At 40.5% G+C, this 12,768-nt stretch overlaps 1 protein-coding gene across 1 annotated transcript; it reads right to left on the bottom strand.

Annotated features, from left to right (window-relative positions):
- Positions 1-6,228: 6,228 nt before the first annotated feature.
- On the bottom strand, positions 6,229-6,642 carry LOC308105768 (large ribosomal subunit protein eL14-like; the record flags this gene model as incomplete). The annotated part of the gene is made up of 1 exon (XM_080456697.1): positions 6,229-6,642. One exon carries the CDS (start codon positions 6,640-6,642, stop codon positions 6,229-6,231), a length of 414 nt encoding a protein of 137 aa, XP_080312823.1.
- Positions 6,643-12,768: the final 6,126 nt, after the last annotated feature.

Below are 12,768 nucleotides of genomic sequence, written 5' to 3'. Positions count from 1 at the left end.
AGGAGGCCATAATAACCTACCTGACCTGGCGGAGACTTGTGCTCTTTTTCTAGTTTGATATTGCTCCTACATATTTTTACCAAACATCACGTAAATTGGTGCACATTATCTCTATAGTCATGACTTGTGATCAAGATGGATCTGTCCGATTTTTCATATTCCATCCTGATTGGCTAAAATGTACCTCCAAAGTTTACAGGAGTGGCCCGTTTTGAACAAAATACCTCAAATCATGAACGCAGCATCCAATTGATGTGAAACTTTGCACGCTCATTCCCACTAGCCCAGGGAAAAAATCCCACCCTACATCCTGTATTAAAATAACTTAGAGGGTCAACCGACAGCCGGCGGGCGGTTGGACGGGCGAACAGTGGGTGGGTAGACGTCACAAACGTAACATGCGGACCAGCGAGGCGCACCGTTGCCGATCCGCACCAAACTTGGCAGGGGTTAGCCATCAGAATAGCCACACCAGGGACATCTGTGTTCCTATTGGTGGGGCTTTAAACATCCATAACTCCAGTTCCCAGCATGCTAAAGGCCCCAAACTTAGTAGGTGCTCTTAGACAGCCAATAGGGAGCTTAAGCCCCGCTTAAGCCTCACCCCCTCTGTGATCCTATTGGCTGGGCAGCCATAACTGCAGTTCCCAGCATGCTAAAGGCCAATACTTTTGTACTTTTGACTACCAAACTTGTACCGAGTAAAAAGTAAAACAAGTACTCTGCATAAAACATTATGAAGTATCATGCAGTGGTGTAAAGTAACTAAGTACATTTACTCAAGTACTGTACTTAAGTAAAAAATTTGAGGTATTCCCCATTTTCAATACTTTCACTTATACTCCACTAGGCCTACATCTCAGAGGCAAATATTGTACCTTTACTCCACAACAATATTTGACAACTTTATTACCAGTTACTTTGCAGATTTGGGTTATTATTACATAATATACATTCACCACTTCAGCCCTATACTTACAAGTTCACAATGCCAATGCCTCACGATGCGACGCGTTGTAGATCTTCTATTTTCAAATGATTTTTTCTACATATTTTGAAAACAACTTGAAGGTGACGTGAAATGCTCTTTTTTACTTTTTGCTGCCCTGTCTATAAGTGGTGCAGAGCCACATGAACTACCACACACGTCAGCAGTCCACAACATAAAAAATAAACATATAAATAAACATCCATACAAATAGAATCTATTACATACATAAGTACATAATGCAAATGATACGCTAACATCCATAAAGTAGCAACATAAATCCTCACTTCCCAACCGTCCAACCCACTGATCGCTACACCACCCATCACCCCACAAACCCTACACACATGCCCACTGACCAGTGGTGTAAAGTAACTAAGTACATTTACTCAAGTACTGTACTTAAGTCCAATTTTGAGGTATTTGTACTTTACTTGAGTATTTCCAATTTCCAATACTTTTACTTCTACTCCACTTCATCTCAGAGGCAAACATTGTACTTTTACTCCACTACAATTATTTGAAAACTTTAGTTACTAGTTACTTTTCGGATATAAATTATTACATTATAAAACATACATTAACCACTTTAGCCCTATTTTATACCTAGGCTATTTGAAAATAGCCGATCTACAAGCTCACAATGCGTCGCGATGCGACGCGTTGTAATTCTGGACTTTTACTTGTAACAGAGTATTTCTGTATTGCAGTATTGGTACTTTTACTTAAGTAAAGAATTTGAGTACTTTTTCCACCACTGCCACTGACACTATACTACCCAAATCCACTTCACAAACCACTCGCCACTACATAAACCCACTGCCCACTACCGCCCATCACCCCACAAACCCACAAAGAGAGAGAGAGAGAGAGAGAAAGAAGAGAGAGAGAGAGAGAGAGAGAGAGAGAGAGAGAGAGAGAGAGAGAGAGAGAGAGAGAGAGAGAGAGAGAGAGAGAGCAGCTACAACCATAATAAATAGGGCTTAAGTAAGTGGCTTAGCTGGGCTTCATACTATTGTTAAACAATGCTGCTAGCTTGACATAGCTTATTTTAACTCACCTCAATGTGCCTTTTACAGTCAATTAGACCACCGTGGGCAATGGAAAACTCGCTGCTGGACACAAATATCATCATTTTGATTGAGATGAGACACAAGTAATGCTTTGAATAATCTGAAGTGGGTTTTATATTACTTTTTTTTATTCTTCCTAGCTGTAATATGAATCAAGAAGATAAGACTAACCACATACTGGACTTTGTTTTTTTTCTCTCCTCTCGCCTCACTTGTAGACACCCACCCTTCCCACAACAAAATGAATTCATCAATTTAGCCAGATTGACAGTTCAGTGACGAATGAGAACCAAGGTGGGATGTCTTGATTTATTTAATGCTTAATTGGTCAGAAATGTAAACAGCACAAGATATAGTTATACATTAAGGCTAAAAGGATAACACAAAAGAGTCCTGGGGAATTGTTTTCATTGTGGTCCCATGTATCACACAGTTGAAGGCAACAGACTTCATAAAGGGCCATATCAGTCCTAGCCATTAGCATAGATTCCGCTTCTCTTCCAAAGCTTTTGCATATAATGTGTGCAGTGTGTAAAACGTTTTACGTAATTCATTGCCTTTCAAGGAGTTATTTTCCATTCATTTACTTCGTACGGTAGATGTTTCAGAAAATCTGGTAAAACTTCCTATGAAGCCCATGGCTATAATGCATTATAATCTGCTAATTCATAGTTAATTCACATTAATTTAAACCACTGTTTTTCGAAACAAGGTTGAATCGGCGTCAGCACAAATAAAATCATCAACCTGTACGAATGGAGGCATTACCCAGAATGCCAAGCAGCAGCAAACACACTCATGTCCTCCAAACTATTTATAACATTTGGAGGACATAACCAAAACATTTCCACACTACTAGTCCTACATACTGCACTTCCACCTTTTAATTGTAAAATATGATTAGGCCTATGGCTATCATCAGTCAATTTAATTTACTTGACGTTATTCCTTCCTCTCTACAATGACCGTAATGAAGGAACATTGTTTTTAAACAGACTAAGACTTGTTTCCTTTTCTGTGTTCTTTGTACATTTCACTTATAAATACAACAGTGGATGAAACAATTTTCAGATCTTGCAGTGGTGGAAAAAGTACTCACATTTAAAAGTAAAAGTCTGGAATTCAAAATGAACTTGATTAAAAGTACAAAAGTATTGGCATCAAAAGGTACTTAAAGAACCCAAAATAAAAGTACTAAAATATTTGAAAATAGCAGATCTACAAGCTCACAACGCGTCGCGATGTGAGTCTTTTTAAAAAAAGACAAAGAAGACTAGGACAACAAGAACTCAGTCAAACTATCAGTCAGTCACAACAGGAGGGAGTAGACATTAAACACACACACACGCACACACGCACGCACGCACGCACGCACACACGCACACACAGAGAGAGAGAGAGAGCACTGCCTTGACAATTTGTACATTTTATACCATACATTTTTGGCTTGAAGCGAGCCCACTTTGTTTCTTAAGGAACAGTATTTTCTAGTTTCAATTGACATTGCAATAGTATATATCGCCATACAACTATTTAAAATCTATTAATAAGCCACATCAAGGAACTGTAAATGATACTTCCAACATTACCCGCAATCCCCATACTTGGTATTTAGTGAATGAGGTGAACTTGCTTCATGGTATGCCAGTGGCTATTAAATTTAATCACTGCTAAATCTGTATGACTGGGAGGGTGGCAGGGTGCTGGGTTTCTTCACTTGGTGTCAGTCTTGTAAAATAAATTATTTGGAATAGGTTAATATTCATACTTTGTATGTTGGCATGTCTGATATGTCTGGCTGGGATTAAGGCTTGGCCCTGGCCCCCTAAATGTCATCCCATAATAAAGTGTCTCACATAATGTGATTTTCATTCCTTGTACTCGTCACATTTCATTTCAGCATTACATTTCAGCATCAAATGATTTATTAAGTGGTTGGTAGGCCTTCCTGTCTGAACTCCTGCCTGATTGTTTCATCTCTACTGGTTCTGTCTCTGTCTGATTGCTCTCTGTCTGATCTGCGCGCACACACACACACGCACACACACACACACACACACACACGCACGCACGCACGCACGCACACACACGCACACACACACACACAGAGAGAGAGAGCACTGCCTTGACAATTTGTACTTTTTACACTATACATTCTTGGCTTGAAGCGAGCCCACTTTGTTTCTTAAGGAACAGTATTTTCTAGTTTCAATTGACATTGCAATAGTATATATCGCCATACAACTATTTAAAATCTATTAATAAGCCACATCAAGGAACTGTAAATGATACTTCCAACATTACCCGCAATCCCCATACTTGGTATTTAGTGAATGAGGTGAACTTGCTTCATGGTATGCCAGTGGCTATTAAATTTAATCACTGCTAAATCTGTATGACTGGGAGGGTGGCAGGGTGTTGGGTTTCTTCACTTGGTGTCAGTATGTCTTGTCAAATAAATTATTTGGAATAGGTTAATATTCATACTTTGTATGTTGGCATGTCTGATATGTCTGGCTGGGATTAAGGCTTGGCCCTGGCCCCCTAAATGTCATCCCATAATAAAGTGTCTCACATAATGTGATTTTCATTCCTTGTACTCGTCACATTTCATTTCAGCATTACATTTCAGCATCAAATGATTTATTAAGTGGTTGGTAGGCCTTCACTGATTGGATCCTGATTCTGACTCTTGCCTGTACACTGGATTAAACCTTGTGAACTTTAAATTGTTGTGTTTACAATTATGTTGACAATCCAGGTTATAGACTCCTTTTTAATTATAAAATATGATTAGGCCTATGGCTATCATCAGTCAATTTAATTATCTTGACGTTATTCCTTCCTCTCTACAATGACCGTAATGAAGGAACATTGTTTTTAAAAAGACTAAGACTTGTTTCCTTTTCTGTGTTCTTTGTACATTTCACTTATAAATACAACAGTGGATGAAACAATTTTCAAATCTTGCAGTGGTGGAAAAAGTACTCACATTTAAAAGTATAAGTCTGGAATTCAAAATGTACTTGAGTAAAAGAACAAAAGTATCGGCATCAAAACGTACTTAAAGTACCAAAAATAAAAGCACTAAAATATTTGAAAATAGCAGATCTACAAGCTCACAATGCACACAATGTGAGTCTTTTTAAAAAAAGACAAAGAAGACTAGACTAGGTCAACAAGAACTCAGTCACACTGTCAGTCAGTCACAACAGGAGGGAGTAGACATTAAACACACACACAAACAAACAAATACGCACGCACGCACGCACGCACGCACGCACGCACGCACGCACACACACACACACACACACACACACACACACACACACACACACACACACACACACAGAGAGCACTGCCTTGACAATTTGTACTTTTTACACTATACATTTTTGGCTTGAAACTTTGTTTCTTCAGGAGCAGTATTTTCTAGTTTCAATTGACATTGCAATAGTATATATCGCCATACAACTATTTAAAATCTAACTCATTGAGTGCCAATGACGTCTTTTGACGGCCGTTTTCAGTGTGCCATCAGTGCAATTTTTTTTTTTAATATCTCAAAAGGAACTAGGAGAAAACGATTTTCAAAAAGTTAATGCTCCATCCACTTCAATGTTAAAAAATAAACGGAGAAAAAATCTCATGCCACTTTCAAACATCGAACAACAAATGTCAACGAGGTCACAATGACCTCGTTGACATTTGTGAAACCACACCTGAATCACCTCAGTGATTAGCAACCATCAGGGGATCAGTCACACCCGCAATCCCCATACTTGGTATTTACAGTATGTAGGCCTACTACTGTATGTGGAGTTGTTTTTTAAATCGTTTGAAAAAGATCTGTATGACCAAATCTTTTAATAAAGTCAAAGTTGATTGCAATTTGTGAAAATGAAAATTGTGTTTTACCACTTTTACCTATTTTTCAAATTGGCCTCATGGTGGCGCTATAACAGGCTGATTCACGTTTTGGCCTATAACTCTTGAACCGTAAGTAATTTGTCCTTGGATCCCTTGGATTATTACGCAACTCCCCAAATAAGCCACGCCATTTCTACCTGTAGTTTTCCACCACGTTGCATTTTATTCAACTTTGCCGGCCCACAATAAGCTATCTGGCCTGGCGAAGATCTGTGCTTTGCGGAGAAAATCTTTTTGTTAAAAAGTCCGATTATTTTCGGCCTCCTCCTGCAGTTTCCTCACCTCATGTTTTAGTTCCTCCTTCATCTCCCTCTTAGCCTTCATCACTTCCAAACGGTGAATGTCCAACATGTTGGCCCTGCTCTCTCTGGCCTCCATCTTCTTCGCCCAGCTGCTTTCAGCCCACTTCCCGTCGATTTGAGCCTCCTCCCAGGCCTTCCTCACAAACCTCCGACGGGCGCTGTGTGGAACTTTGATGACGTAGTCAGTGAGCTGCAGGCGCTCAAAACCCATGGGTTGCCCCGTGCAGGGGCCATCGACCAGAGCCCCGTTTTGGTCAATGACATCCACGATGACCACCAGCTCGCCGGCGTATGACCCGAAAGAGATGTAGGCGACGCGGCCGATCTCAGCGTAGCGCTCGAACACCATGATGACTGATAACCTCTTCCGGCTCTGGAGAAATGTCTGTTTTGTGAAAGCAGGCCCCTTGAGAAATTATATTTATGCGACCATGCCTATGACGTCAGTCATCTATGACATTTGGGCAAGGTGCCAGCACGATCAAAGCCCCATCGACTTCCATTATAAACACAAAGTTATAGCGATGTACAGTAACGGTAAGCTAATGGTCATCTACCCTGCCGTTTCTCAACATTGGGTCCTGGGACCACCAGGGGTATCAAACTGGGGGTCCTTGAAATTAAAGGGAATCACTGATCTATCCTATCCTGCCTTTGAAGAGGTGAAAATTCCATACAATTTCCCCTGTCCTGCCATTATTAGGCTAATCGTGAAGAATAGGCCTACTAAAGTACTCTCTTATGGCCAGGGCCAATGTAGATCTTGGACTTCATGTTACCAGCGTGTGAAGTCAGTCGACATATCTACAGTATGACGTATGACTCCAAATTTTGACAATGTTTCAGTGCCATCAGAGCCTCATTGAATTCCATTATGAGATTAATGTTGGATATTTCAAAAAGTATAAAACAAGTGGAATTTATTGTATTTATCGTTGCTGTCGGGCAGAAGCCTTGTATCTCCATATTTCAACTTTTTACGTTCTTTTGTAAATGTAATGCCCTACTTCATCGCACAAAAGTTGTGAAAATAGCCAATCTACAAGCTCACAACGTGTTGCGATGTGACATGTTGTGAGCTTGTAGATCGGCTATTCTCGCTATTTTACTTTATTTGAAAAAATTATAAAGGGGGAAAAAGATTCCACCGACAGCAACGACATATAATCTGAATATATTTACCCACCAAAACAACTGGTTCTATAGAGTTAAAAAAGAGGCTAAAGTTGATGGTTGTACGACTCAGTAAGAATCGGTATGTGCTCATGTAGGTGTTAATAGCCTGTAAGATGGAGATCAATGAGAATCAGAAATACATTTGCTCAGGAAATGCAATAAATGTGCAGGAAGTGGCTGTAACAACGGTGCAGGTACACAACTGGTACAGACAGACACCTGTGTCTGTGACAACATAAAGTTTACGTGCCCTGTTCTACGCCACTGCCCACTGGTTCTCAACGCTGGTGACCATAACTGGCCAAATAGATCCTTGCGGGCTTGTAACTCTGAGAGTACAAATGTGACCAAATGGACCCGTATGGGTCCATTTGGTCACATTTGTACACTCCGAGTTAAACTGGCACTGATGGTTTCATAGTAGAGAGTGGGGTCCCAGAGAAAAAAAGGAAAGAAAAGGGGGTCCGTGGCCTAATGCATGTCACACTGGGGTTCGTTGAAATTCAAAAGGTTGAGAACCACCGCTGCACGCCACAGGCGGCGTCTGACGACTGCGGCTGCCTTTTCTGGTTGTTTAAGAGCGTTTGATTAGGCGAAGGTTGTTGTCGGAATGCAAGCAAAGGAAGTTCAGTTCACAGCCTGGTGGATCTCTAGTCGACCTTCTCGAGATTTAGATTCCTCCACATGACGATTCCAGTGAAGGCCCCTATACAGAAGAGAGCAAGTACTGCCACAATACCGGGAACGATGACCGAGTACTCCCTGGGAAGAAAATACCTGTGCAGGTCATGACCGCTGTCAACGAACGGCAGAACAATGACCCAGGTAGAGTAGTAAGTAAACAATAGGAGGCTGAAGCAAACCAATCCGATGCCAACCAGCTGATCAGTCCCCGGAGCCATTTTCTCTAAACAATACGTTATGCGTCGACCACCACTTCATTTGACCAGCCCGTGACGTCACGTCAGTCATCTATGACGCCAGCCCTATGACGTATATGACTTCAAATGAGTAAAATATTTAAGATATTATATCTGTACATTTTACGGACTCTGTCTGTCTGTCTGTGGTGTGTGTGTGTGTGTGTGTGTGTGTGTGTGTGTGTGTGTGTGTGTGTGTGTGTGTGTGTGTGTGTCTGTCTCTGTCTCTGTGTGTGTCTGTCTCTGTGTGTGTCTGTGTCTGTGTGTGTGTCTGTGTGTGTGTGTGTGTGTGTGTGTGTCTGTGTCTGTGTGTCTGTGTGTCTGTGTGTGTGTGTGTGTGTGTGTGTGTCTGTGTCTGTGTGTGTCTGTCTGTGTGTCTGTGTGTGTGTCTGTCTGTCTGTCTGTCTGTCTGTCTGTGTGTGTGTGTGTGTGTTGCCATCCCTACACACCTCCTTATGTGAGGATGACAAATACCCTCCATCCATATAGTGTCTGTAGCCATGGCATGACAGGCCTATACCTGTAAGGGCAACAAGTCACAATACATAATGTACAGTATTGACTACGGCTGACTTCAATTCACTGTTCTCAGTCTTAATAGTGTGTTATAGCAGTTGTTCTCAACCTGTGGGACATTTGGGGAACCAGGGGGGGACCCCCAAATGTACTTGGAGGGACCCCAGATGATTTGCTTAATGTGCAGCATTGTTTTTTCACTCAACAGTAAATAAACTAACATAGTTAAGTGTATACAGGGTATCTGCACATGTCTAAAATGACAATTTAAGACCTTTTTAATACAGCGAAGAAAGTTATCAACACACTATAAAGAAATGGTCAAACATTGGCTAAATTGTGAAATATTACCTGAGACGGAGGCAAACATTTTGAAAATTGCCGATTTATAGATTTGTAGATCAGCTATTTTCACAATATTTATCTGTGGAACCCAGTCAAACTAAATTAAATGCCTCAACTGCTACAATTGCAAGTGCTTGTCAGGGTGAGGAATCGCCAGTTCAAATATGATTATTTTGGGGGTCGCGGGCTGAGAAGGTTGAGAACCACTAAGCATGCAGTACTGTATTACGTACATTATGGATGATCACAAACAAATCTTTCATTTCTACATTTTAATTTGTTTAAAAGTGATATTATAAGTGATTAATTCATAATGTATTTTTGTCCGTTTGAGTCCCCAATTTGAGACCCCAATTTTCTCCTCTTGGTCTTTTGGTTAATACACTGAAACTTTTACTTCTTGTGAATCCAGACCATTGTCGACAGTAGAGGGCGCCAAAAGCTTAAACACTTTGAATTGAAATGAACAAATTGATCTGTGTGATCAGAGCTTTATCTGTGCTACCTATTCTTTCACGGTCATGCTCATTATATTCTATGAATTACTTTTAATACAAAATTAAATACATACAAATTATCATTTCCTATACCGCCTCGTTATGTAATTATTTTTGGGGGGGAATGCATTTTCCTAGTGATACCAATAAGTAAGAACTTAAGTATACTATGTTGGTTCAATTGATCCAACCCGGAACACTATCGATTGATCATTAAAATAAGCATGCTCTGAAAATGCACGCAGCCCACCCATGTGACCATTTAAAACTAACAATACAATACAACAAAACAGTGTTATCTTTGATCATCCCTTTATTGAGAATACCACACATCCATGATAACATGATGGGGTGGAGGAATCCATCAATACAAACTGAAAACTTTCAAACAAAGAAATAGAGCGAAACTCATTTTCCTGACAGAAAAAGGGTCTCTCCTCCAAAATGAAGGGCCTTGAATCAAGAGAAGCCCCTCATTTGCATTATTGCTTTTGGTATTCAGTTTAAAACTAGTACAGAACTAAGAAAATTAAGTACTGTAATATTTTTCAAAATGTTCATGTTCTTTTTTTAAACAGTTTTCTTTTTTTCTGTTTTTCTTTTTTTGTGTATTTTGTTGGAGAGGCTCTGGTGACTGGAGCCAGTGCAGTGTTCTTCTCTCCCCATTGCCGCACCCTGAAACAACAAACAAACGTTATATATATATATCATATCGTTGCTGTCCGGCAGAAACCAGCTAACTCAATTTTTCCGCTATTGCATTTTTTTCCATAAATCGGGGCCAGTGAACACCCTTTACGTCTGTGTGTCGATTAAAAAATATTGAACCAATGAAAAGTATTCAAAAGTGCTTCTGACAAAACCAGCTAACTCCATTGGATCCTCAAACTTTCTGCTAAACCAGCTAAATCCACCAAAGGGCTTGGAGCTTGGACGTCCATTCAGCTGTTCTTATCAATGATGAACAAAACCTCCTAACTCCACTTTTGTTTTAGTCATTTCCTGAAAAATGAACATTTTGGAGTTGGCTGGTTCCTGCCGGACAGCAGAGATATTCTGGTGGAACATTACTCAAAAATAGCAGATCTACAAGCTCACAACGCGTCGCGATGCAACGTGTTGTGAGCTTGTAGATTGTTATTTTTTGGCGAAGAGATTTGGCATATCGGGAAAAAAAGCAATCCAATTACAGTTGTAACTCTGTTTTACTAAGAATAGGGGGTTTTAAGAGTGATTTATAGATGTTATACTTAGTAGTACGCCAGTGTCGCACACACGCAATTGGGGTCTAGCAATAACAAGTAAATATATCATAGCCTGGAAGGAATCCAGACTGATTCGCTACATTCAGCGTTTTTTCTTTTTTCTTCCACTTTGCTTCTCTGTCTGGAAGTCTTCCTATTTGAAGGTTTCGATCACACAGGCGCCGAGGATCCTGACTGGTCTATGGGGCGGGGCAGGACCATAGCCTTCCAATGTAAAATTCAAGTCACTTCCCTTCCTTCAGTGCTGTGATTCATTGAGCACTATGCAATCAGCAATGACGTGCCTAAACGTAACAGGTGACGTTTGGAAATGAGGCTCAAATGGAAGCTTCCCAGGCTGAGAAGAGAAGTGAAAAGACCAAGCACTGGCGAGTCAGTCTGGATTCCAGATCAATAAATCACTCCATAATCAAATGAAATAGAGCATCTTACACATCAGGAGGTAGCAGCAGCAGCCGTGGTTACCACGGCATCACCACGATGCCGCCGACCTTCTGGGTGGAAGTCCTTCTTAGCCTGATGGGCCTGCAGCACGGCAACCACCTCCTCCACCTACACAACACCACAATCCATTAACACATAAACCCCATACGTTGTTGAGCAGAGGCTCTATAGTGGATTTTTTTGTATTCGCTCTACATTAAATATCTTTGCTGAAAATAGCCAATCGACAAGCTGACATAACAACACGACAATACATCAAATCTAACCAACACATGACAACACATCAAACACCCCTAAATGCCCCCCCCCAAACATGTATGATGTCATGATGGTGTACAGTCTGCAGGGGGTGCATGCATCATATGTGAATTTACTGTGTGTACATACCGTATATACAGCATGGTGCATTATATATTTAAATGATGTTCTGATCACTGTGTGTAATGTCTTGTAAGTCCAGATGGGCTGTGCACCCAGAAGTTGTATTGGCCTTTAAATAAAATCAATAGCTCAATATTGATTGATTGATTGATTGAAATTTTTATTAGGCAAAAGAATGTAAAACAACACAGTTACATTTATAATGCTTTTGACTAAAAGGTCCGGCCAAAAAAGTCCTTGCGGACTTGTTTCCGTTGGGGTCCTTGAATTAATTTCATAGACATATATAGTAGCAACCAAACAGTTCAAAAATCAACATGAAAATACAGATAATACAGAAAAAATACAACTATGTACCAAAAAAAAAGGAGCATGAAAAAAATTAAAATAAAAAATAAATGTACAAAAAAAGGGGGGGGGGGGGTGAAGCATGGAAAAATAACGATTATATACAAAAAATGCATGAGGAAATACAAAATATGTACAAAAAAGAGGAGGGGGGGGGGGGTCGTCTGTCTACAGGGAAACTGGTACTATCTCCTCTTTCGGCCTCCAGAAAGATGAGTTTTTAGGGCTGTTTTGAATGAGCCCAGCGAACTGCATTTTTTGAGGGATGGGGTTAGACTATTCCATTCCTTGGTGGCTGTGCTATAGAAGGAGAATTTGCCCATGTTTGTTTTATGGGTGGGTGGTACCAGATTGTTGTTTACGCTCCCTCTAGTTTCGTGGCTGTGGGTGTCACTAACTTTTTCGAGGTATTTATACAGATATGCGGGTATAGGGGGCATTTCGGGCAAATCTGCATTTACAATTTTGAAGACCAGACCCATTTTTAGTTGTTTAACCCTGTCTTCCACCCTGAGCCAGCCTAGGCTGGCAAAGTGAGTGGGAGAGAGGTGGGTCATGGGCCCCTAATATTGATCGTATTAGT

This window comes from Gymnoscopelus braueri, assembly GCF_963280865.1.
Source record: "Gymnoscopelus braueri genome assembly, chromosome: 18".
Lineage (NCBI taxonomy): Eukaryota > Metazoa > Chordata > Actinopteri > Myctophiformes > Myctophidae > Gymnoscopelus > Gymnoscopelus braueri.
Note: the sequence above shows the minus strand (reverse complement) of the source record. Positions and strands in the feature narration are given on the sequence as shown.